Consider the following 22061-nt stretch of genomic DNA (forward strand, 5'->3'; position numbering starts at 1 on the left):
GGTGTGGAGGCGTTGTGTCATGCAGAAAGTGTGGCGCAACAACCAGGTTCTTTATTCACATGCATTACCAGGTACACACACATTTAGGGGGCTTGGGTAGCTGGTCACAGGATTCCTATCAACCAATTTGGACATTTTTGCTAATTATACAACAAAGCAACATTTTGGAGGTGGTTCTATTTATATGTCCTTCATTTGCATATGTATATAACATCATGTAAAACTTTAGCTAATAATAGTAGACTAGTGGTATAGCCATCAGGTCTCTGAATGAAACTAAGTTTGATATTCAAATTAATCTTTGATAGCCGAATAACAAACAATCATATCACTGATTGGTCCAGTGGAGTCAGTTGACTTACCTGGTGTTGTTGGCTGTTCCACCATCTCCCGATTTGACAAAAACAACAGGATGGTGATCACTAAAGTAAGTCAAATTGAAAATGTTGACAAGAGGGCAATTTTATGGTCTGTACATTGGAAAAACAATGATACTTTCAAGAAGCATAGACATATGACAGCTAGTTAAGACATTGAAGACATGACTATCAAAGGTTGGGCTGGAAGAATATATATATATTAAAAAAGAGCTCCCAGCAGTGGTGAGAAATGATTTGATCTCTTAACAATTTCACACTGCAGACAAATTTACCATAAATCTTTTCAGCAGTTGGTGCAGTTACTCAACAGCTCAACAAGTACTTGTCACCTCTACTTCGCCTCATTATCTATAAATGTCAGTGTCAGTCTGTGCATTTGATCCAAATTATAATTATTATGTCTCCTTTGCGTTTCACCTGAAATTGCCATGAGATACTTTGTTGTTTTGAGTGATATATGTGTATACAATACATCTTCTAAATTTCAGCATGTTAGCACTGTGAACATTTAACTCACTACTACAGAGTGCTCACTATCACTCTTTATATACAGCCTCGTGCTGCAAACTAGTCTGTTTCACTTAACTTTCCATTAGTCTGTATTTGCTTGCTGTATTTATATCCAGATTGATTTTGCAGGTTGTAGAAAACAAATAAAGCACTGCAAATAATTATTAAAAGGCCAGAGTTGAACTGCAACACAGTAAAGCTAAAAAAATCATAATGACTCCGCTGAGAGCACGAGAAGGCAGCAGACACATTCTCAATTAATGCAGTTATTAATGCAGAACATGCCACTTTGACAAAGGGTTTTAAATGGAACAAACTCAAAGTGACATCCTGTATGTGATCAGCAATGATAAATACTTAGCACCTCACCGTCTGCACAGTGCCTGTGGGTCGGTTGTCGCGACTTGCACTAAAGCAGGAAATTAACTCAATGGTTGTCATACCTGTTTGGGCGCAGATATTCCACCCATTATATCAGATATGTATTATCACACACTCGCTGCAGGCCTGTCTGGACACATGCACCATGCACACACTGAGATGAAAAATCATCAGTTCATTTTCATTAACCTTGCAGCTCTGTCACAGTATTCTAGGAGACACTATTCTGCAACCTGATCAAATGCAATAACCAGGCTTGAACTAAGGAATATTGTGTTATATCTGCTGTAGTCTTACTTTAAGGAACGTGCAGACTGTATGTGGGCATGGCGGCACGTGTTACATTCATGAAATACCTGCTCGCTGGTAGGTTTGCTTGAGAGAGCCTATAGGATACGAGCAATTCCGCAAGTATGAAGGCACAAAAAAATGATTATCTCTGGCTTACAAAATGAAAACGACAACAGCTGACCAACAGCTGACCAATAATAAACATGTAAAGATAACAGAACACACCCCAGGTGAGAGGAAATGGTAAATTGTCACACCTGTCGACCATGACTTATCACTGTTTCTGTTGCTCATGTTAGATAATCACAGCCAACAGCAAAAGTGAATCAAAACCCTGAACACATTGTTATTCTAAAATACACTAGAAGACCAAATGATCCATGTGTTTGTACACATTCCCTGTTTCCCGCAACACAATAGCATGTAGTCATCCTCTTCTAAAACATTCCCCAGTCACAAACTTAGAAATCGAACTGCCGCATAAGTCACCCAGCATCATGTGCAACTCCTTCTCGGGTTAACATGCTAGGATGTGAATCTGACACAATATACTTACAACAACAAAAAAAGAAAGAAAGACAGACTTGACTGGTTAAAGACAATGTCATTGTGTAACCCCTTGACCTCAGGTGGTGCCGTCTTTTTGAGCAATTTGTATTTGGAAACTAGAACTTGAAGGGGCAGTTGTCTGACTGTACTCACAGATCTAAGGTTACGGTTAACAGCATTCATTTCAGTTCCTCTTTTGCCACCTAGGCTCTGTATAGAGTGACTAATTCGGCAGAGATGAAAATGTCAATCATTGCCTGTGCAGAGATTAACAGGTCTTTACCCTTTCAATAGTGGAATATTACCTGTCACTACCTATTATTTAAATTGATTAAAGACTATGTGACACCCTGATTATTAGCTTTATTTAACTTTCTTATTGAATATGTATAATGGTGGTGTACGTATATCCAATATGTACGTGTGTATATATTTTATCCTCATAAATAACTATTGGTGGAGTTTTCCCCTTGAGGCCTTTCTCTTTCAGGGCAAGTGGTGCTCAAGTATGACTGGTATGAACGGCAGCGTCATGTGAGCATGCCAGTGAACCTTATCAGCTTCCTCAACGTGACCGCTGTTTGTTAAACGATATCTATGACAGGATGCATCTGAACATTGCGTTTCTTTCTTTACCACCGTCTGTTTTCTGAAGCTGTCCTTTCAATAGTGTTTTCCTCAGCGACTATAACAACAGCATAAGGCAACGTCTACTAGTGAAACCGTATGCCACTGTACCCTGAGGCCACAGTAATGATAAATGAGGCTGTAAGGAAGTACAACAGTAACAATTTCAAAGCAGGAGGCAGAGAAATAAAATTATGAAAACAATAATAATAATGTATAGTATGGCTCGTGTGGTCCTAAAAGTTTTGGCTTTAAAAGGGTGACTTACTAAAAAACTAAATGATAAAAAAAAAGAAAAGAAAAATATTTAGCCTACTTTATAGAATAGAAATCTTCATTGGTCGAGGTGCTCGACTTGTTTTGATTTTCAAATTACATTTACTTTTTTTCACGAGGAGTTTTTATTTTAGTTTTTCTTTACACATGCACATTGTTATAGGCTTGTTTATTTTCTAATTGCAGCACGCTTCAACGCATGATTGAGCGTGTATTGACTCAGAGGAAATACTTATTTCATACCGGTTTACATAGAAACCCAACGAGGTGACGGCGGTGATGATGATGATATTGTGGTGGTGGTGACAGCGCCGCCCCTCCCCGCCCTCAGAAGGAGCAGGGTGCGTCAGACACGCTCCTCCTCTGCCGTCTCTTTCAGCCTCTAGACATTTCCCATCACCATCACAGGAGAGCGGACAGGTAAGCGCAATATCGATCGCATATGTGTGCTGTTGTGGAACGACAGTAATTCGTTTCCGTGAATAATCTCGTTTATAGAAAACAACGAATGTACAAACACGATGCAAAGCGGGGGTAGGCTATGTGTTGATGGAGCTGTTCGGCTCCAGCGGGGTGTTGGAGGTGGGCTTCCTTCCTGCGCACATTCCGACTTCACTGGACTATGGCTCACAATGTCTTCCGTGTTTTTAATCAGTTAACTGATGCATTTATTGATGTAGAGGATTCGTGTGTGCTGTCAGTGCCTCGCACGTGTTGTGATTTTTGCCAGGAGGCTGTGTCAGCTCCTGCTGTACAGTTATAACTGATCAATATGCCAGTCAATGGGACTCTACAGAGAGCTGCGTTTGAACCCAGAACATAATCTGTTCCATCAGCTGAACGTGTGTTTTCACAATGGTTGAAAGAAGTGTGTCCTTATGTGTTTGTGTCTCTTTGTGCGTGTAGACAGAATGTAGGCCTACTTGAATCATGCATCTGTCAAGGCAGCTTTTCTCAGGTGTTTTTTAGGGTACAGGAATAGACTCCTGTTTGTATCAAGGCCCGTGAATCTGTTTTGTTAGTGTCTTGCATTGTTGTTATACACAATGTCCTCATTGCCACTGTGTTTGTGTCTGACTGAAATGCAGATTAAGTGATTACTTGACTGAGGGGGACGTGACGTGCAACTATTTTGCACATCGGTTGATTGCGACAAAATATCCTCACGTTCAGGACTGACGTTCTAATAGAGACAAGAATCTGAAGGCGTCACCAAACTTTCTTTAGATCAATGCGATTTGTGGACATGCAGGTTGTCTTATTTTATCTTTTATTTTGAAGTTTTGGGAATTGCAACTGCTGTTTTGCATGACTATGAATAAGGCATTAATGTTTTAGTAAGTCAACAGTCAGCATATGAAACCTCATCCCTCCTCTCCTCTCCTCTCCTCAGGATGGAGACGCTGTTAAATGAGTGGCTGTGGCAGGAGGACTACTGGCTTCCTCCTGGTATCCAGTGGCAGGACATTAAAATGAGGGAAGATGAGGGCTACTTTCCTCTACCCAGGGATCTCATCTACACTGTGCCGCTGGCCTTTGCCTTTATAGCCCTCAGATACGTCTTTGAGAGGTGAGACCTTTCCAACTGATGACCCAAGAAATCAAAAGATGTATTTTTTTCACTGTTGTCATTAACTTGCTTGATATCTCGACCACATTTGTTGATATTTCTGTTGGACTTGCAACTGTAATCTTAAACAATTTTTCATCAGAAAATTAAATCAGCGTTGTTCGGTGAAAGTTGTTATCTTGAGTCTTGTTTTAACCTGCTGTGTTCTTGCTGGCTGGCTGATTGGCTCGTTTGCTGCCTGCTACCCTGTCTCCTTTATCGTTTATCACAGTAGTGCCCCCTATATACGTATAGGAGGCATAGATCAGCATACAGTGAGAGGTAGGTCTCATGAGTAGACACTTCTAGCTGCTGACTGTGTGAAAGCCCTTTTCCTCCCACTAGGAACTACATCCAGCCTTATACGATTGTGATGTGTGTGGAAAACGAGGAAATTAAAGGCTTAAAATTAACAGGCTTAACTGCTGATTCACTTCCCGAATAACTGTAAAAATGGCTTGGAGAGAGGTACCAACAACTGCATGCTGGCTTTAATGCTCAAATATAAATTCACAGTAATCAGCATCTGGAGATTTCTTAGAAAAGGTCCACACCTTTCTGTGGTGATGACAAGAGACGCAGCATACCTGAAAAGCTGCGTTTGTCTTTCGAATATTTAACAGGAGGTGGAATGTTGTCCTCCACTGAAGCACTTAACCACATTTAACACCGCTTTGTTTACTGAACATCTAGAACTTTAAGGGGGTGATGTGACAATGAGTAATCAGACACTGTACAGACTGTTTGAGACTCAGTCTGCATTTTTTTTTGGTTTTGTTTGTATTTTAGTCCAATGAATGTCCATTTTTTTAAGCAAATTCAAAAATGTAATGCTAAGGTGTCTTCAAATGTTATATGGTTAATTTGGGCCACTCTCTGTTTTGAGGGTGTATGTGAGCATCAAAACTGTTTGATTACATTAATGCAATTGCACCACAACTCATAGAAAGTATTTCTAAACCGCGTGTAAGTAAGTCAAGAACAGCTGCAACAGCTAACAACATGAAATCACAACTTTGAGAAACCCGTTAGGGCAATCTAATTAAAAATGAAACAATCAAAGAATCCTGCATTGACCTGTTAATAATGAGGTTTGTGTTTTTTGGTTGTAACAGCCAGTCACATTCCCCAGCTGGCTGTTCATAATGTTTGTTATGCATGACTGTACGTTGATAGAAGGCAAAGCTGCCATAAAAACAGTCTCAATGTCAGTGTCAGTTAACTAGTTCTGCTGGTACAGAATGAGAGAGACAACAATCAAACACATGTGATGGATGAACAGATAAGTTTTTTTCCCCTTTCCCTTGGATATGCTTCATGCTGAAAAGTTGTATTTGCTCTTTTGGCCAGGCTTGTGTACGTTTAGCATCATTACATGCACCTTCATCAGGTATTTATAAGCAGAGTAGTAACTTAAGATGTGTTAGCAGTGATAGGATAAAACCATATGCTAAATAGCAGCATGAATAATGTGTGTGTGTTGTAGTGGTGGCATGCTTTGTTGTTGTAGTGGACAGGGCAGATATGTGAGTCAGCTGGAAGGTGAGGAGGTGTATCTTCATGTGCTCATGTCAGACCGCAGCTGTTTTTTGTGTTGAGGTAGGGGCCTATATTTGTGTGTTAAAGGCTCCTGTAACCAGAGACCATGTGTGTGTCTGGGTAACGCTAACCTGACCTTCTCATTCTCTCTGATCTCTTTCTCCATGCTCACTTCAGGATGATTATCTCTGAGATAGAGTTGCATGCATGTGATTAAACACGTGCACACACAAGCACACATCAAAACATCTCATCTGGCGCTTGTGTGCTCACATTCTCGGTCTTCTTCTTTGTCTTTTCATCTATCTCCTTCTCCCTGGGACACATACACACAGAGGTCAAGTGTCTCTCGATGCCATATCAGCTAATGGTGAAAGCTGTCTGGTTAAATGTCACACTAAGCCCATGGGAGTGGCTCTGCAGGCTGTCAGGAGGAGCATAATAAGCTATCCTGTTGCCATGCTCTGTACTGTACTGTGTTACCATCATACTGGACATCTGTTAATCGCATCAAACTTTAATCCTGCTTTCAGTTTAAAATAAATTATCCAGGGGTTGAAGTCGCTATAGAAATTACATGTTTTTTTTCTTTCTCTTGCTTGTCTCCTCAGGCTCATCGCCATCCCGCTGAGCAAATGTTTAGGTGTGAAAGATCGGATTCGTGTTCGAGCTCCTCCAATCCCAAAGTTGGAAGCCTTTTACAAACAGAAGAGTCGACAACCATCACAAGTTTGTATTTATATTCTTCTTGATTTATAGTTAAAATTCTCATACAAAGAGACACTTCTATTTAGTAAGGATTCAAAACTCTTTTATTATGGGTTCAGTTAACATGCACAATACAACTGAGTAAACAAATGTTGTGAGTGCAGCAAAGATGTGTATTTGTATGTTATAGAGTGAATCTAAATAAATATAAAAAAAATGTAAAACTGAAATAAAAGAAATCACTGAAAGTGTCCATACAACAAAGACCTAATCTTTAAGATTTATTATTATCTTTTAGGATTGTAAATTCTTTTTTTCTTTTTAAGGAAATAATATATTTTAAATAATAATGATAATAATAACAGCTATCCAAGAACTGCAAAATAGCACTAAAACTATTCAAAGATCAATTTAACAGTATAATAATGAACAGAAAAAAAATAATCAATGTAGTTGAAATTTAAATTCAGTTTTATTTCTTGATAGAATGTGAAATGTTCAAATAACTGCTCTGGCTGAGTAGTTAAGTGCACACACACATTTTTAGCCAAAGCAAAAAATTGCTATTACTTTATCTAGCCAGCACTAAACGTAAAGCTAAAAGTTCATTATTTATTTTTGATCAGTATGGCGACTGCGCTGACACATTTCTGCAGTGAGACGTACCATGTGATATCTGTGTTTATGTCTTTAAAAAAGAAAGCAGCTGACTAATCAACGCAATCAGCTAACGCGAGAATGGAGTAGCTAGCTAGTGCTTAGGCTAGTTACCTTAGGCTAGAGCTGAAACCAAATTTAGTTGTATTCCAACTCACTGTGACATAGTATTAAATGTTGTATTTCAATTAACTGTATTATTTTTTATTACTGTATTAACTGTCTGACAGACAGCAAATACTTTCAAATGGAACTCGACATGAAAAGTTGTACACACAAATGTTAACATCAGCCCTTATGTGTGTATCTAGAAGCCAAAGCCAGTTACGCCCCTCTGCACCTCCACTGTCAAGCTTTATTTTGTGCTTAATCACCTTAACCAGCCACACCTGAGAAAACTGAATAAAGGGCCTTGTTGAAGAGGTCTAGGAGGATCACTTTTCAGCTGTTGGAGCTCACCATATTGTGTGTCACCTGGTGTCTTTTTAACGAAATACACTGGTATGTCTGTAACTCCTTCATGTTTCACCACTCGAGTCGGACCGTAACATAAATGGAGGCTCATCCAGGATAACTTTTGGACTTTTTTTTGTGGAGTCTGAATGCTGGAGTTTTTTTTTTTTTCCTAGGGTGAGAATGGAAATTATTCAAGTTAATGTTGCCACTTCCAGTTATCATGGCCAAATAAAAATGTCACGATAATGATATTATCATATCAAAAAAACTGTAAACGTCAAAATCCAGGAAATGCATTGTTAACTTGGTCATTTTCTCAAAATAACTGAAGAATGGAAGAAAACGGGGGCAGATGTAAAACACACACTGTGTTCAAGTGGCGCTGGATCATTTACACCAGGGGTGTCCAAGTTCTTCCCAGTGGAGAGACACAACTGAGTCCAGCGGAGAGCCATGGACCAAAATGTTAATTTTGCAGTACATAAAGTTAAATATGGTTACATATAGCATACATGTGCAAAAATAAACATCAAAAATTAATGACAACTGGTAATTGTGCTTAACATTCATGTTCAAAAAATTACTGAACATCTACCTGGCTTCTTTAAATAAGAAAAATAATTGAAGCACTCTGAAATATTTGAAGACAGGCATGATTGATTACTAGGCCTTGGGCCTATGTCTTCAAATACAAAGACGTTTACTGCAGTAAACAAAGTAACACAGGACAAAACCTGTCCCCATTAATCATAAAGTTCAGTCATACTCTGCGGTGGAATAAACCTTGGTAAAAAGACATCGTGTTCCCAACTTTTTTTGAATTTTCGTTTCTCTTTGTGCCACTGCCTAACACGCTCCATCTGCATTGTGGCTGGTCTTTTTCACCTCAGGAGCTCGGAGGAGGAGCTGGGAGGAGCTCAACAGCGCCACCCTACCAACAATGTATCACAATGTTATTCTCTGGTCAGGAATGGAAGTGCACCAATAAATAATCCTTAAAACCAAGCACAGAAGTGCTGACGATGGGAATATTTTTTTAACAAAAAAATAATACAATGGGCAAGGTGCAGGCTCCAAATTGGGCAGCCAACATTTATATGATATTATCAAACGCACATTTTAACAAGATATTGAAATTTCATCTTTTAATACTGCGACCTTTAGTGTTATAGGGAAGTCGACCCAATTTCGGTGACTAATGTTGTAATGTTACTGACTGGGTGAAGGCAGCAACTTTGTGTGGTCGTTGTGGATGTGGCTTTTCCATTTGTTGGTAGGTCACTTGACTTCATTGAATTTGCGTTGCACGTGTGACCATTAAGCTGCGGACAGTTCATTGTGTTGGGATTACTTGTGGCTAACCTAAGTTCAAGGTAGTCACTTGGTGTAAGGAATCATCTAGTTCGTGGCTGTTCAAAATGTCATGCAACATGTTTTGTATTTGGTGTCGAGATGTTGTGTGATCGTGTGTAAGGCCATCGATTTTTGTGCTTCTTGGAAGATGGGGTATGACTGCAGAGGGGCAGTCATAAGTAATAGGGAGCCTCCTGGAGGATTTGATATGATTATTATTATTTGCTTCCTTTTTCATAACATAAACCCTTATTTTTGTAAATCTGACATGTGTCTCAACTTTATGTTGCACTTCTTGAGTCAGGTTGTAACAACGGGTCACTTAATGTAGGAAATGTAAAGACATAAGGAATCCCAGGCATTTAGAAACAATATATTGTCCATTCATGTCATTTCTGAGCTTCAAAATGCATCACCACTTTTGAACTCAGACTTAAAAATGTTGTGTTATGATTATCAATAAGATCGATAATGTGGATTGTTATTGTGAATACAGTAGTCTATTTCACATCAAATCAAACTTTATGTAACACCTTTTGTACAAATGCATTGTAACCCAAGGTGCTTCACATATAAAACAAACAAATGCAAAACAAACCAGGAAAAGAAAAAAAAAAAACAGAACCCTGCCTGCTTCCCACACATACGCGCATGTGAACACATGCACAGATGGCCTAATGAGGAAACGCCAACACTAGGGGACTAGGGGACGACACGATGGGGACCATCCCCGTCATGTTTGAACGCATTTGAAGATGTGTCATTTTTAGATGCATATACATATAGTTCCCTCCAAACCTTCTTGCCATCAACAGCTGGCACACGTGAGTCTGACAAGAGATTTCTATGAGTCAAACAAGTGCATGTTTAAACATGTAAGCTGAAGAGGAAATGCAAAGGGAAAATAATGCATGATTTATTAATGCTGGGATATTGACAATGCATGAAAGGAACTTACAATTTTTTGGACACAGTTTACGTGAGTTGGGTGGGATTGCAATGTGGTGTGGTTATGGGTGAAAAGCTCAACAGTCTGGCAGTTTCACTTGGATCTATCGGGTGCGGCAGGACAAAGAATTGTTTAATAACAAGGAAGTTTACAGAGAGACTCTCATGGTTCTTGAGTCACGCTGAGGCTAAGCAATCCTGGTGTTACACAGGTGAAGTAATCAGTCATGGAAATGTGTTGTGGCAAGTGCATACTTTCGACAGTGTGGGAAAAAATGCTCTGCTCACCGCAGCTGGCATTATCACTTCATTTTTAATTGAAAACTGATAAATATCCCCTGTGTCAAAAATAAGACACGAAACACTTCTAAAACTTTACTTGTGCATGGTGGTTTCTGTACTATGTTCTCTCATTACACAGGTACACATAAGAAGCAGAAATATAAAGCTTTACATGGAGATTCTCCTCTCACCTCCTGGTTTGACTTTGCATTGCAACAGTCGTGCTCCCGGGTAAACAAACTGGGTTGTGCAACTGTCATAACATACATATCAAATGAAAATGCACTGGACCATTTTGCATTGTGTGTCTGTCCCACCACACAAGTTATTTTTTCGATGCATGTATTTCTGTGTTAGAATGGGCGTGTCCTAACTAATTTGCAAACCTTCCATTTCCATGAGGCCTTGACAAGCAGCAGCAAAAGACTCTGTTGTTCAGCTATGTAAATACTCAGCCACAAACGCACCATACAGGCTGTGCTCAGTAGGTGCATTTGTTAGATGCTGGTACTGTACATTCACAGCAAAGTCAGTGGTATAGTGTCACATTTTAGCCAAATGAAAGCATGCACGAGTTGTTACTCAGCAGTAAACTTAAGTTAAACTTACTTAAGTTTCACCCATCACAGCGACCTTTTCAAAAGTAATATAAGGCTGTGTAAAGTATCAGAGTACAGAAAGTTGGGACAGAAAACATCAGACTAAGTCTTGTTACAGACTCCTCAGCAGAAAACAAAAGCACATTTATCACTGTGGGCATGTTGACAAGGTAATAGATCATCATGGGGCTCAAGCATCTGAGACTGAGAAAATACTTTGCTGACATGTTTCTGTGTTTGTGTGTGTTCAGTGTGAAGTGGTGAGTTTGGGCAAGCAGTGTGGTCTATCCCAGAGAAAGATCCAGGCTTGGTTCAGACACAGAAGGAACCAAGACCGGCCCAGCAACACCAAAAAGTTCTGCGAGGCCTCGTGAGTTATTTTTTTTTTTTCCGCTCTCACAGTTTGGCAAAATGCTTCCAGCAAAACATGAACAAGTCACTGATTTGTGGTTTGCTGATGTCCTGTTACAGGAAGTCTTTATTAAGTCCTGCTGCTGTTGCTGCTGCTTTACATTAATTTTATCACCATCTATTTTTTTTTTAATTGAACTTAATGCTAATTTTAATTTTCCTAAACACTTAGTCCTGCTGGACAGATATTATATGTGTAATCATTTGACTTTTGGTCTGTTTTTATTTTCTTTCTGATAATTTGCCGGTTTGATTTGAACCGTAGCCTCTAACAAATGATGGTGTTTATTTTTATCTGTGCAGCTGGCGGTTTGTGTTCTACCTTGTAGCATTCATAGCAGGGCTCGGCTCTTTAATTAATGTAAGTAATGTGTTGTAAGTGTTGGTCACGTTTTCTCACGTCCTTGCACTTAGTGACACTTGCAAAGTATTTCTGCAATTTGTAAGAACATCAATGCTGGATTTATTGTTAGGTGTGTGTTTTTCATGGACATAACCTAGATGCAATATGAGCTGCATTCAGTTTGCTCATGATAATCCAGTCTTGAATAATGAATTGTGAATGATTGTTTTCCTCGATCTTCCAGACTCCGTGGTTCTGGGATCAGAGAGAGTGTTGGAGGGGTTATCCCAAACAGGTGAGCATGATTTGAATATTCTGCACTGTACCGGAGTTTATTTACATTTATCTACAGCATCCACTCAAACACTGGTGAGTGGATGGTACATATCCTCGATGGTATAGGGCATCTCCCAGCAGGGCCCTTACAAACTGCACAAGAAAGGTTTGAAGAACGCAACAAATAGCCCAATACATTGACCCAGCCTCCAGACTTCCAAAATCTCTACACGGTCAAGTAACTATGGGATCCAGCCAAACAAATCCACTTCAGAGGTCCCACCACACAACCAACAGGACCCAAAAACTGTCTGTGAAAGCCCCAGTGCCAGATATTACAGGACACCACTAGAGATCCATTTCCTGATGGATAGAGTGGTTTCTCTGGAACAAGGAGGAGATGCACAATTTTAAGCAGGTGCCTTTAATGTTATGGCCACTGAGTGGAGATGAGCTGAGTGTTCAGTCAGCTGAAAATTAAGTAAAATATTTTGACAACTTTATTTATATCGTTTATCAAATCCAAAAAAAAAAAATCCAAACTTTTTCTGCATCAAATAACAGTTGCTTTTCTCACATCATTAATTTAGTCTTCGTAACTACTTACCAGCTATAATTGGGAAAGAGGCGCTGTGCATGTCAATAGGTCACCAACGTAACAGGGCTAGCACTAACAGACAGACAACAATCAAAATAACAGTTATGTAATCGTTTAATGACACACCAGTCAGGCATAACATTATGTCCTAATATTGTGTAGGTCTCCCTTGTCCCTCAAAAACAGTTGTGACTCATCAGAGAATGGACATGGTTCTTCGGAGGGTGTTCTGTGATGTCTGACAACAGGATGTTGTTAGTGGGGGCCTTTGGGCCCTATGGGTTGAGGGGAGGGGCCTCTGTAGATCATCCCACAGATACTTGATCAGTTTGGATCTAGTGAATTTGGAGGCCAGGTCAACTCTTTGTGCTGTTTTTCATGTGTTTTTTTTTGGCTGCTGCCATCAAGGAGTGTTATTGCTACAGGGTGGGGGTCTCTGGTCTGGTCTGGTCTAGGTGGGTGCTATATGTTTAAGTAACATTCACATGAATACCAGGTCCAAAAGTTACCCAGCAGAACGTTAAATATTCGCAAGATGGTCAATGTTATTTACTTCTCCGGTTTTAATGTTGTGGCTGATTGGTGTAAGTCAGTGTAAACTGGTTACTGCTCTGTAGCACTTACACACTAATGGTTTTAAAAAGCAGTGAAAGACAATAGCTGAAACTGAAGGGACAAAACTTCAGGATTCAGCTGGGGCACACTTCCCCAGCACTCAACACCCTCCCACTAACTTTCATATTTATTCGTTCACTTCCTTTACACCAAAACTTTCCTGAATGCTTTAGTGTTTCGAGGTTTTTTTTTTTCTTGGTGGACGACTAATGTCTCTGCTGTTGATGACGGTTACGAGTCAGGCATGCTGTCAGGTCGGCATTCCTCCTGGGAAGCCAGCTCTTCTTCACAGGGTCATGGCACTGAATAGAAAGCACAAGAAGAAAATGTAGAGCTCTCTCTATCTGTAGTTTGACTGATTACAGCTCCTGCACGCGATACTGCTGCTGACCTTTCTCCCTTTCCTTAGGTACTATGGCCTCTGATGGGGGAAAAGGATGTGTTTTTATGGGTTAAACGCCTCAGTCAACTTCCTACCATTGTGTCGCCTCAAACTTTGAATGTTGTGTCTTCTACAAGTGTTTTCATTGGCAATAGTACACCTCAGCTTCCTTTGAATAAAACCCCTTTGTCTTTCTGAAACAGGTCGGGGGTTATGTTAATATTTGCTCTAAATAGAAACAGTTTCGAAACAGCTGGCAAAACTTCTCATTCATAGTACTGCATTTGCAGACAGGCAAAGTTATGTGAAATCCAGGAGAGTTTTAGGACAAAGGGCTCTTTTGGAGGGTTCCATTTCATCCAACCCCCAAGTCTCCAGATCTTTCTCAACAAACACTTTGGAGTCAGTCTGCATCCGTTTATTCTACACTTTTAGCTCTTGAATGGCATATATTTGAGCAACACACAGTTTATATAGACTTTTCATGAATGGGTTTGAGCTTTTGTTTTCTCTCAGATATCTACAGTATGCTTCCCGGATACTGATAAGCTTCTGTTTTAGCCAAACATCACATGTAAATGTTGAATTATGGCTCCTATCTCCTTGTCATTCTTCAGCCTGTAGCTGATGCTCATTATTGGTATTACATCCTGGAGCTGGGTTTCTACTTGTCCCTGCTGCTATGTGTCTCTGTGGACGTCAAGCGAAAAGTGAGTATGAGTTTTAATGACAACCCGCACCAGTTCCACCACCCAGCAGACTCCTGTTCATGTGATTTCATTTACATTTCTTTGTATTTTGTGCCCAAGATCTAAACCTTTGCAAGTTGTGGAAAAAATATTAATAGAATCAGTCAACCACTTGGTCTTTTTTATTATTATTATTATTACTGCAAACCAAATGTTTTTCCGAATGGATGATTATACTTAATACAGATTATGGGCTGGATTATCTGATATTACATCACAGCTTGGTGTACTTTGTTCTCGTTTTAAAACTAGTGAAGTGCTTGTAAAGATCAGCACATACTGTAAAATTCTGTTTGTGTTTGCTGTGCTAAACTGCTATAATGTTATGCATAAATTACCATTGCTATTTTTAAAAAGACGGGTACTGATTTATTTGTTTTTTTTAGGCAGCTTGTTCATGTTTGCATAAAAAAAAAAGGTATTCATTATGCACAAGGCTGCTATTTGCTTATCAAACATATGTGAGCTTCAACTGCATCAACAAATGAGTCGAGAAAATTACATCTTTCTCATACTGTGTCTGCACATGTGTTCCAGGATTTCAAGGAGCAAGTAATCCATCACATCGCCACCATATTCCTCATCAGTTTCTCCTACTGCACCAACTTTGTGAGGATTGGCACACTGGTGATGCTGGTGCATGACTCCTCTGACTTTCTTCTCGAGGTACCTGACTTCTGATTTCACTTGAGTCAACTTTTTCCTCCTTACACCTCCATTCCACTGCTGTATTTAGTTGATTTATTTATGGAGGAACAACAAGGTGGCAAATCACACAAACCTGACCTGGAGAAAAGGGAAGTAGGAAATGAGTGAGCCATTAAACGCCCTGAAAGATAACTGAATACTTGTCTGCTCACATTTAGTACTTTGAAATACCAAAGCAGCACACACACCAGGGGAATTTCACTTGTGTAGATTTTTGCAAATGCTTCCTTATCCTTCCACCTACAGCCATTATATATTTTTTGCTTCCTCATAGTAACAATAAAAAATACACCTGTGCCTTTGGGTCTCTCCGCAAGACAAAAGCACTGTTGTCTTTGGTGTCTCAAGGCTGATTTTACTGGGTGCCACGTTTCACTGATAACACACATCTGAAAATCTGTCATCCCTGAGCGCAGAGGAAACACGTAGAGCTGGTCATGTGACCTCAGGTGTGACTGAGTGGCGTCAGGTCTCTGATAAAAAGCCATGAAGGGAGGATGATGTGGGTGTCATTTACAGCAGCTACGTGCTGGTTTTAGGATAATATCTGCAGACTAGACAACAGACAAGACAGAAAATATTCTATTTCCGATTTCCTCCAAGTCTAGCCAATTAATCTCCTTCTAGATACATTTCATTAGCCTAATAGCATTTGCTAATAGCATTTTTCGGAAAACAAGAAAAAACATGACTTGGCAGTTATGCTGTTAGACTAATGATTTGCAGGTAGGCCCATTGCCTCACTAACGGCACTGTTCTGGCAGAGTGTGTTTAAACAAGGCACAGAAATCCTGCAGTAATCCTGTTTGACTGTCAGGAAAGGCCAGAGTAGTTGCTGTGTGATTTGCTTACTCACATGCAAAATCATTAAACCTTCACCGTTTCCAATAGAAGAGGCAATTTCCTATGCAGAGTCTGTATACTGTAGGTTTGGGTAAAACAAATGCATCCACTCCTCTCTCTCTAGTTTAATTCATATAATGGAAAAATAAAACACAATATCTACCCTCTTATAAGGAGAGGTGTGTGTGTGTGTGTGTGTGTGTGTGTGTGTGTGTATGTGTACGTGAGTGAACTTATATGTGTCTGTATGTGAATAAACGAGTGGGTCTTTATTTTGCTTCTCTTATTTTGTGGGTTTTAATTCACGTGAAGCACTTTGTGTTGCATCTGTATGAAAAGTTCAAGTACAACAGCTGGATCGGTAGCTCCTTCGTTATAATACCTCTGCTTCACACAGCAGGATGACGCCCCCAAGTGTTGGGAAGTTTACCAGATAAAAACTTCTTTCTTATTTAATTTGAAACTTTTTAAAAATTATTACATATAATAGAATTATTATAATCATTATAACTTATATTGTATACATGTTTTTTTCTTTTACTAAAGTCTGCCAAGATGCTTCACTATGCAGTGTGGACAAGGACGTGCGACTCTCTGTTTGTCGTCTTCGCTGTGGTCTTCCTGATCACACGGTTGGTGGTGTTTCCTTGCAGGTGAGACATGGTGGGGGAATGTGGTCGTTTATATTAGGGCTAGACTGATCAGTTTGCTTCTTTTGGCTTATTGCTGATATATAATACTGTTGGTGATTATTGGTGATTACAAATTGCTGGACATAAATGTCTGTCTATGTATTCCTGGGATTTAGAAACAGTTTCGCCCATTGCATAGGTTGCATGGCGGTTAGCGATGTAAAAAACATAGACAAGGAGTCCATCAGCCCTAAAGCTATAATACTGTGCTGTTAAATAGCTTGAACATGAAATCACCACCAGTCTGGGTCTGAACCGGCTGTGTCTCTTTCTCTGTTTTCCAGAGTGGTCTACTCGACCCTGGTAGAGTCTCTTGAATTTTTCCAGCCCTTCTTTGGTTATTATTTCTTCAATGCTCTGCTGTTGGTGCTCCAAGCGCTGCACATCTTCTGGGCCTATCTGATCCTGCGTATGGTCTACAAGTTTGCGTTCATGGGCAAGGTGAGAGAAGTTTACTTTTTATCCAGCACACATAAACTAATGAGGGGGCGCAGAATCGTTTATAAGCTTCTATGTTTTTGTTTTTTGTTTTTTTTTTAGGTTGAGAAGGATGAACGCAGCGATGAGGAGAGTGAAGTGGATGATGGTGAGGAAGAGGAGGAAGAGCCTGAGGAAGAAGAGGATGAGAGAAGCTGGGAGCAAAGGAAGGGTACAATTAACTCCAAACTGGCATCGCTGGCTAACAACTGTGTCCTGAACAACCTGACCAACCAGAGGAATATAAATAGCAGGCTCCCCAAAGCCAGGTAGTTGAGCAGCTTCCTTCCCTGCTCAAACAAGTAGTTATTTCCACTTCTTATTCCACGCTTACTGGAGATCAGTTCATTTCTGCCATATGATTCATACCGTTTGTGTGCATCCAACACGGTCCTTTGATGATTTCAGGTCTGCATCTGCTAATCTCAGAACAATAGGGCAAAAAAAGCACAGATGATTGTAAATCCTCATAACCAGTGTGGGGGAAGAAACAGCATTGTAGTTACCCCTCACTCTGCTTAATGTAAATATAAACTATAAATAGTAAAACAAGGAGGTGGTGAAATGTCCTTGACATCTAATCATAGTTTGTGCATCATTGTGTTGCATCATAATTTTGTATTTATTCTGTTTCTTTCCATTGTATTATAATAATTTGTAAATAACTCCAGACAGAACCTGCTTAATTATTTTTTGTCAACAACATAAAGCAACTGCCTTTATATAAAATCAAGCTGTCATGTAATATGTAGTTCAGTATATTTTAAAGAGACCGACTTATGACTACAGTTTATTAGCAATTTAGCCCTACAGATTTATGTCCACACATGGTTTATTGTAGATATTAAAAGTGTGGACTGTAGTGTCGATAAATCACTTTATACTATACTTTAGACTATTTTTATGAATCATATTGTTAATGTTGTAATCTGTGGCAGAACACTACTGCAAAGGTCCCATAGGATTTTGGAGTTATATTTTTGTGACAGGATCATCTTTGACTTCACCTAATAAACTGCACTGAATAGAATGGATATGGCGTCCCCTAAAGGACAAAGTAAGTCATATCAACTAATCCAAATGACTTTATTGAATTGTCCTTACAAAATACATAGAAATTTGGACTATGGAACCATATTGGTGTGTGTCAGGCAGCATGATTTCCCAGTAAGGTTTTTATTAAGGTTTCCTCCACTGGACTTTTGCTTTGTGCCTTGGCTGCTGTTTTTAAACTATTTTATTACGTGTGTATGCAAAAATGTTTGCTCTTATTAGATAACCACATGAAAAGTACTGAAGTCCATTTCTGCTAATATGATGAAAAAAAAAAGAATCCTCATCATAATGAGATTTTGTTTTGAAATTATGTGTTGGTGTCTCCAAATAATAAAAAAAATACTCAGCAAAGCAATGAAAAGTATGCCAAATACAGTAAAACCTTTCTCAGTATCTTAATTCTGAAATACTAACTCAATATTTTGAGAAGGTTTCTGATTAGTTTGACATACTAACTCATTATACTGCAAAGCCAAGTTATTTTGAGAACATTTCTCATTTTGAGAGATCTTGTCATTGTTTTGAGGAGGTGCAGTTGGACCCTGTTTTGTGACATGATGTCATTATTTCAATAAGTTTTTCCACTATAATGACTTACATTGAATACTTTTTCATCACAGTTGCAGAAATCGGCTTCCATAGGTTAAGTCCTAACTGTGGCTTAAATGTATTTGGTTGAAAGAGAGCATGCACACAGATGGGCATTAGCGAGATACTTTAATAGTGGAGTTATCTTCAAGAATCAAATGTTCCAGATGAATAAACATCCGGGTGATACAAAGAGAGAATTTTTATAAATGTTGATAACATATTTTAGTCTGAGCTCTAACAGGAAACAGGTTAAAATGAATTAAATGTTTTTATCCAACATACTGGAGAAGAGTGAAATACGAGCCAGTATCTGCTGCTGTTGTGACTTTTAATAATATTCCACAGATATTGTTCAGAAACCATATTGTTGACTATGATGACATTTTATAGTGTGATAATAGGAACTCTCCAAAAACAAGTGGCTTATGTGAACTGCACTGTATGTAATAATCTTTCATCTGAAGATGTATGAGATAGCAGTTGAAATAGAATCATAACTGTACAAGAACCTCGTAGCTCTGAGGTCCACAATACAAAATGGGATTAAACAGAGAGCACTAAAAGGGCTGATCCACTGAAATGAAACATCCACTAGAATGGTGTTGTTGTTTTTTAAAAGCAAAAAAAAAAAAAAAAAAAGCAGAGGTGTGATTTTACTCTTTAACTGCATTACATGACTGTTATCTCTTATGAGTGCACATGGATGCTTTGTTGATTGAAATGCTTAAATAAATCACTCCTATTAAACAGAACAGCAACTGGTGTCTTAGACTCATGTTCATGCTTGTTTTCATTTATTTCACTGAAGGGATGTGCACTGATTAAGGCAAAAATATCACTTGTATTTTACATATTGACAAATACTACTGTAGGAGACATTAGTGCTTTTCGCTCTTTGCACACCATCACGTGACCATTCTCATGGTGACACATCCTCTGATGGGCACAGGACAGGGAATGGCATCATCGATCTCAATGCACGTGTCTATGTAAGGGTCAAGCAACACCATGTTTGGAAAAGCTTTGTTGCTCTTCCTCTCACTGACCAGGTATATCTGTCCACTGACGGTCGTGCAGCCACAAAAGAACCTTCTGTCCAGGTATTCCTCCTCAAGCACCGTCCACTCATCCGTCTCCATGTCAAAACGCAGCGCCTGGTCTCCGAACAGGTAGAGAGCACCGTGGAGTTCTGTAGCGACCAGGTCATATCTGGATAAGAGTTATAATAAATACTATAAAACAAATGAATTCTGTTATTTTGCAAGACGAGCTGAGAAGTGAGTGCATTCTTGAGTTTTTACTCACCGTGGAAATGGAGAATAGGAAACCACATCCCACTGATCCTCCTTCACTACGTACCTCTGAATTCCAGCATACACCTCCCCATTTTCATCCAGGCCGCATGCCACGTAAATGCACTGCCCAAGAGCAGCAGCAGCAGCCCTCTCGACTGCCTTGACCAAGGGGCTGACTCCCTCCCAACCCTCCTCTGAGCCTAGGACCAGCCTCTCTACGTCAGCCACAAGTCCCTCGTCCATGCTGCCGCCCAAGACATACAGTACTGAATCAAGTCCTATGGAGCAGTGGCTGTGTCTGGACTTCTGCAGGGCTGGACCATCCACCCAGCGCTGGTTCCCACATTCATACATTGTGACCCAATCCACACTGAACCACAGCACGTCCCGGAAGTAACCGCCAGTCACAACCACATTGTCTCCTAAATGATTGAATAAAGTTTGATGTTTAAAATGTGACAGTTCTAAATGGTTCACTGAGTTGTTTTGTTTATTCTTTTCATGTAAGAATATAAATAGATGTACTGTACTATACAATGCAAATGAAAGCACACACACTATCAGTTTGATTACATATCTTAGTTGTCATAAACATCATACATTATATTAGAAGCATTACCTACTGCAGCTACAGAATACTGTGTGAGGTTCTTCCTCTGCAAAGGTGCACAGCTCTGCCATCTACCACTGAGCGGGTAAACATGGTAGAGTGCTTGTTGTTCCTTATCATGAGGCCCACCCAGGACATAGAGGGTCTCTGCAGCCCTCGTCCTCTTCATTGATCTTCCTACTGACCAAGATGTTGGGAAGTGTTCATTCAGCTGGCAGATGAGCTTGGCTCTGGGATCAGAGCTCTTCATTCTGGTTAAAAGTTCAGTGATAAATGGTAAAGAGAGAGACTCAGGCCTTATCAGCTCAATGAGCTCCAGAAAATGTTCCTCACGTTTAGGGTCAAACGACACCCAGCGCAGGGTGGCCTCAAGGGCCAGATCATCTTTTTGGATGGCCAGGTCATCACTAGCAAGTAGATTTGCTATTGTCTCCTTGGAAAGTGAAAGAAAATCCTCTTCGGTGGAGATAGCAGTGAAGTGTGTGAGCGCCACCTGTCGTGCTGCAGAGTAGAGATCAGTGCAGCCCCGCTGCCAGGCATACTCCATCATTCCCAGACAGTTACTGACGTGCAGCTCACGCTCCAGAAACTTGCAGCACAGCAGTTTGGCTCGTTCCAGTTGTAAAAAGTCTGCAGTCTCAAGGATCCCCAGAACATTTTCTCTGTCCAAAGCTAGGCTGCATGTCTTACTGTATTCCATCAAGACCCTGAAATGTTGCAGACACAAACCTTTGATTTCAACCCGCCTTCTGTTCCTTTCTATACCACAGCCAAAGAACAGAGCCCTGAAGTAGGGGCTCTGGAGGGCCAGGCATCGACGGTTGACATAAAAACTCTCTCCTTCTACTTGTAAAGTAGCATCAGGCGTTACATCAGGCTCAGGGTCCTTCAAGTGTGAAGCAGATTCCTCCTCATCCAGTGTGTTTATTTGCTCAGAGAAAAGTGCCAATCGAAAGCCCTGAGGTTTCAGTTCAGTGTCAGCTCTGCAGGCCATGTCACAAGTAACAGCCTGGCCAAATGTCTTCTGCATAGTACCTCGTCCTCGATCTGGTTCACACCACACCAACTGCTGGTATTAATAGACTCTCCTCCAACTGACTGCTGGCAATACACAACAAGGAAAAGGAGGTCAGTTAAAATAATTCATTCTAATCTAAACTACTCCTACACGTCCTGATTTATGATTTGACGCTAAAATATGTCATATTGAACTAAAAAGAAATCATTTATCAACAGAGTGAATAAAGTAG

The 22061-nt window shown here is 39.9% G+C and overlaps 2 protein-coding genes across 3 annotated transcripts; one reads left to right on the top strand and one right to left on the bottom strand.

The window, feature by feature from the left end:
• The first annotated feature begins 3350 nt into the window (after positions 1-3350).
• On the top strand, positions 3351-19681 carry LOC125009687 (ceramide synthase 2-like). Its single transcript, XM_047587848.1, has 11 exons — positions 3351-3434; positions 4408-4584; positions 6774-6891; positions 11417-11535; positions 11880-11937; positions 12164-12214; positions 14408-14500; positions 15077-15205; positions 16637-16743; positions 17067-17223; positions 17323-19681. Exons 2-11 carry the CDS (start codon positions 4409-4411, stop codon positions 17530-17532), a joined length of 1218 nt encoding a protein of 405 aa, XP_047443804.1. The 5' UTR covers positions 3351-3434; position 4408; the 3' UTR covers positions 17533-19681.
• Positions 19512-22008, bottom strand: LOC125009685 (kelch-like protein 23). 2 transcript variants are annotated; one of them, XM_047587846.1, is made up of 3 exons: positions 20821-22008; positions 20212-20623; positions 19512-20115 (listed from the first exon to the last, which is right to left on the bottom strand). In XM_047587846.1, exons 1-3 carry the CDS (start codon positions 21839-21841, stop codon positions 19812-19814), a joined length of 1737 nt encoding a protein of 578 aa, XP_047443802.1. In that variant the 5' UTR covers positions 21842-22008; the 3' UTR covers positions 19512-19811. The 2 variants fall into 2 exon arrangements, with proteins under 2 accessions (XP_047443802.1, XP_047443803.1); XM_047587847.1 differs by having other exon boundaries at positions 19959-20095.
• Positions 22009-22061: the final 53 nt, after the last annotated feature.

The sequence above is a fragment of the Mugil cephalus genome, chromosome 6 (genome assembly GCF_022458985.1).
Source record: "Mugil cephalus isolate CIBA_MC_2020 chromosome 6, CIBA_Mcephalus_1.1, whole genome shotgun sequence".
NCBI lineage: Eukaryota > Metazoa > Chordata > Actinopteri > Mugiliformes > Mugilidae > Mugil > Mugil cephalus.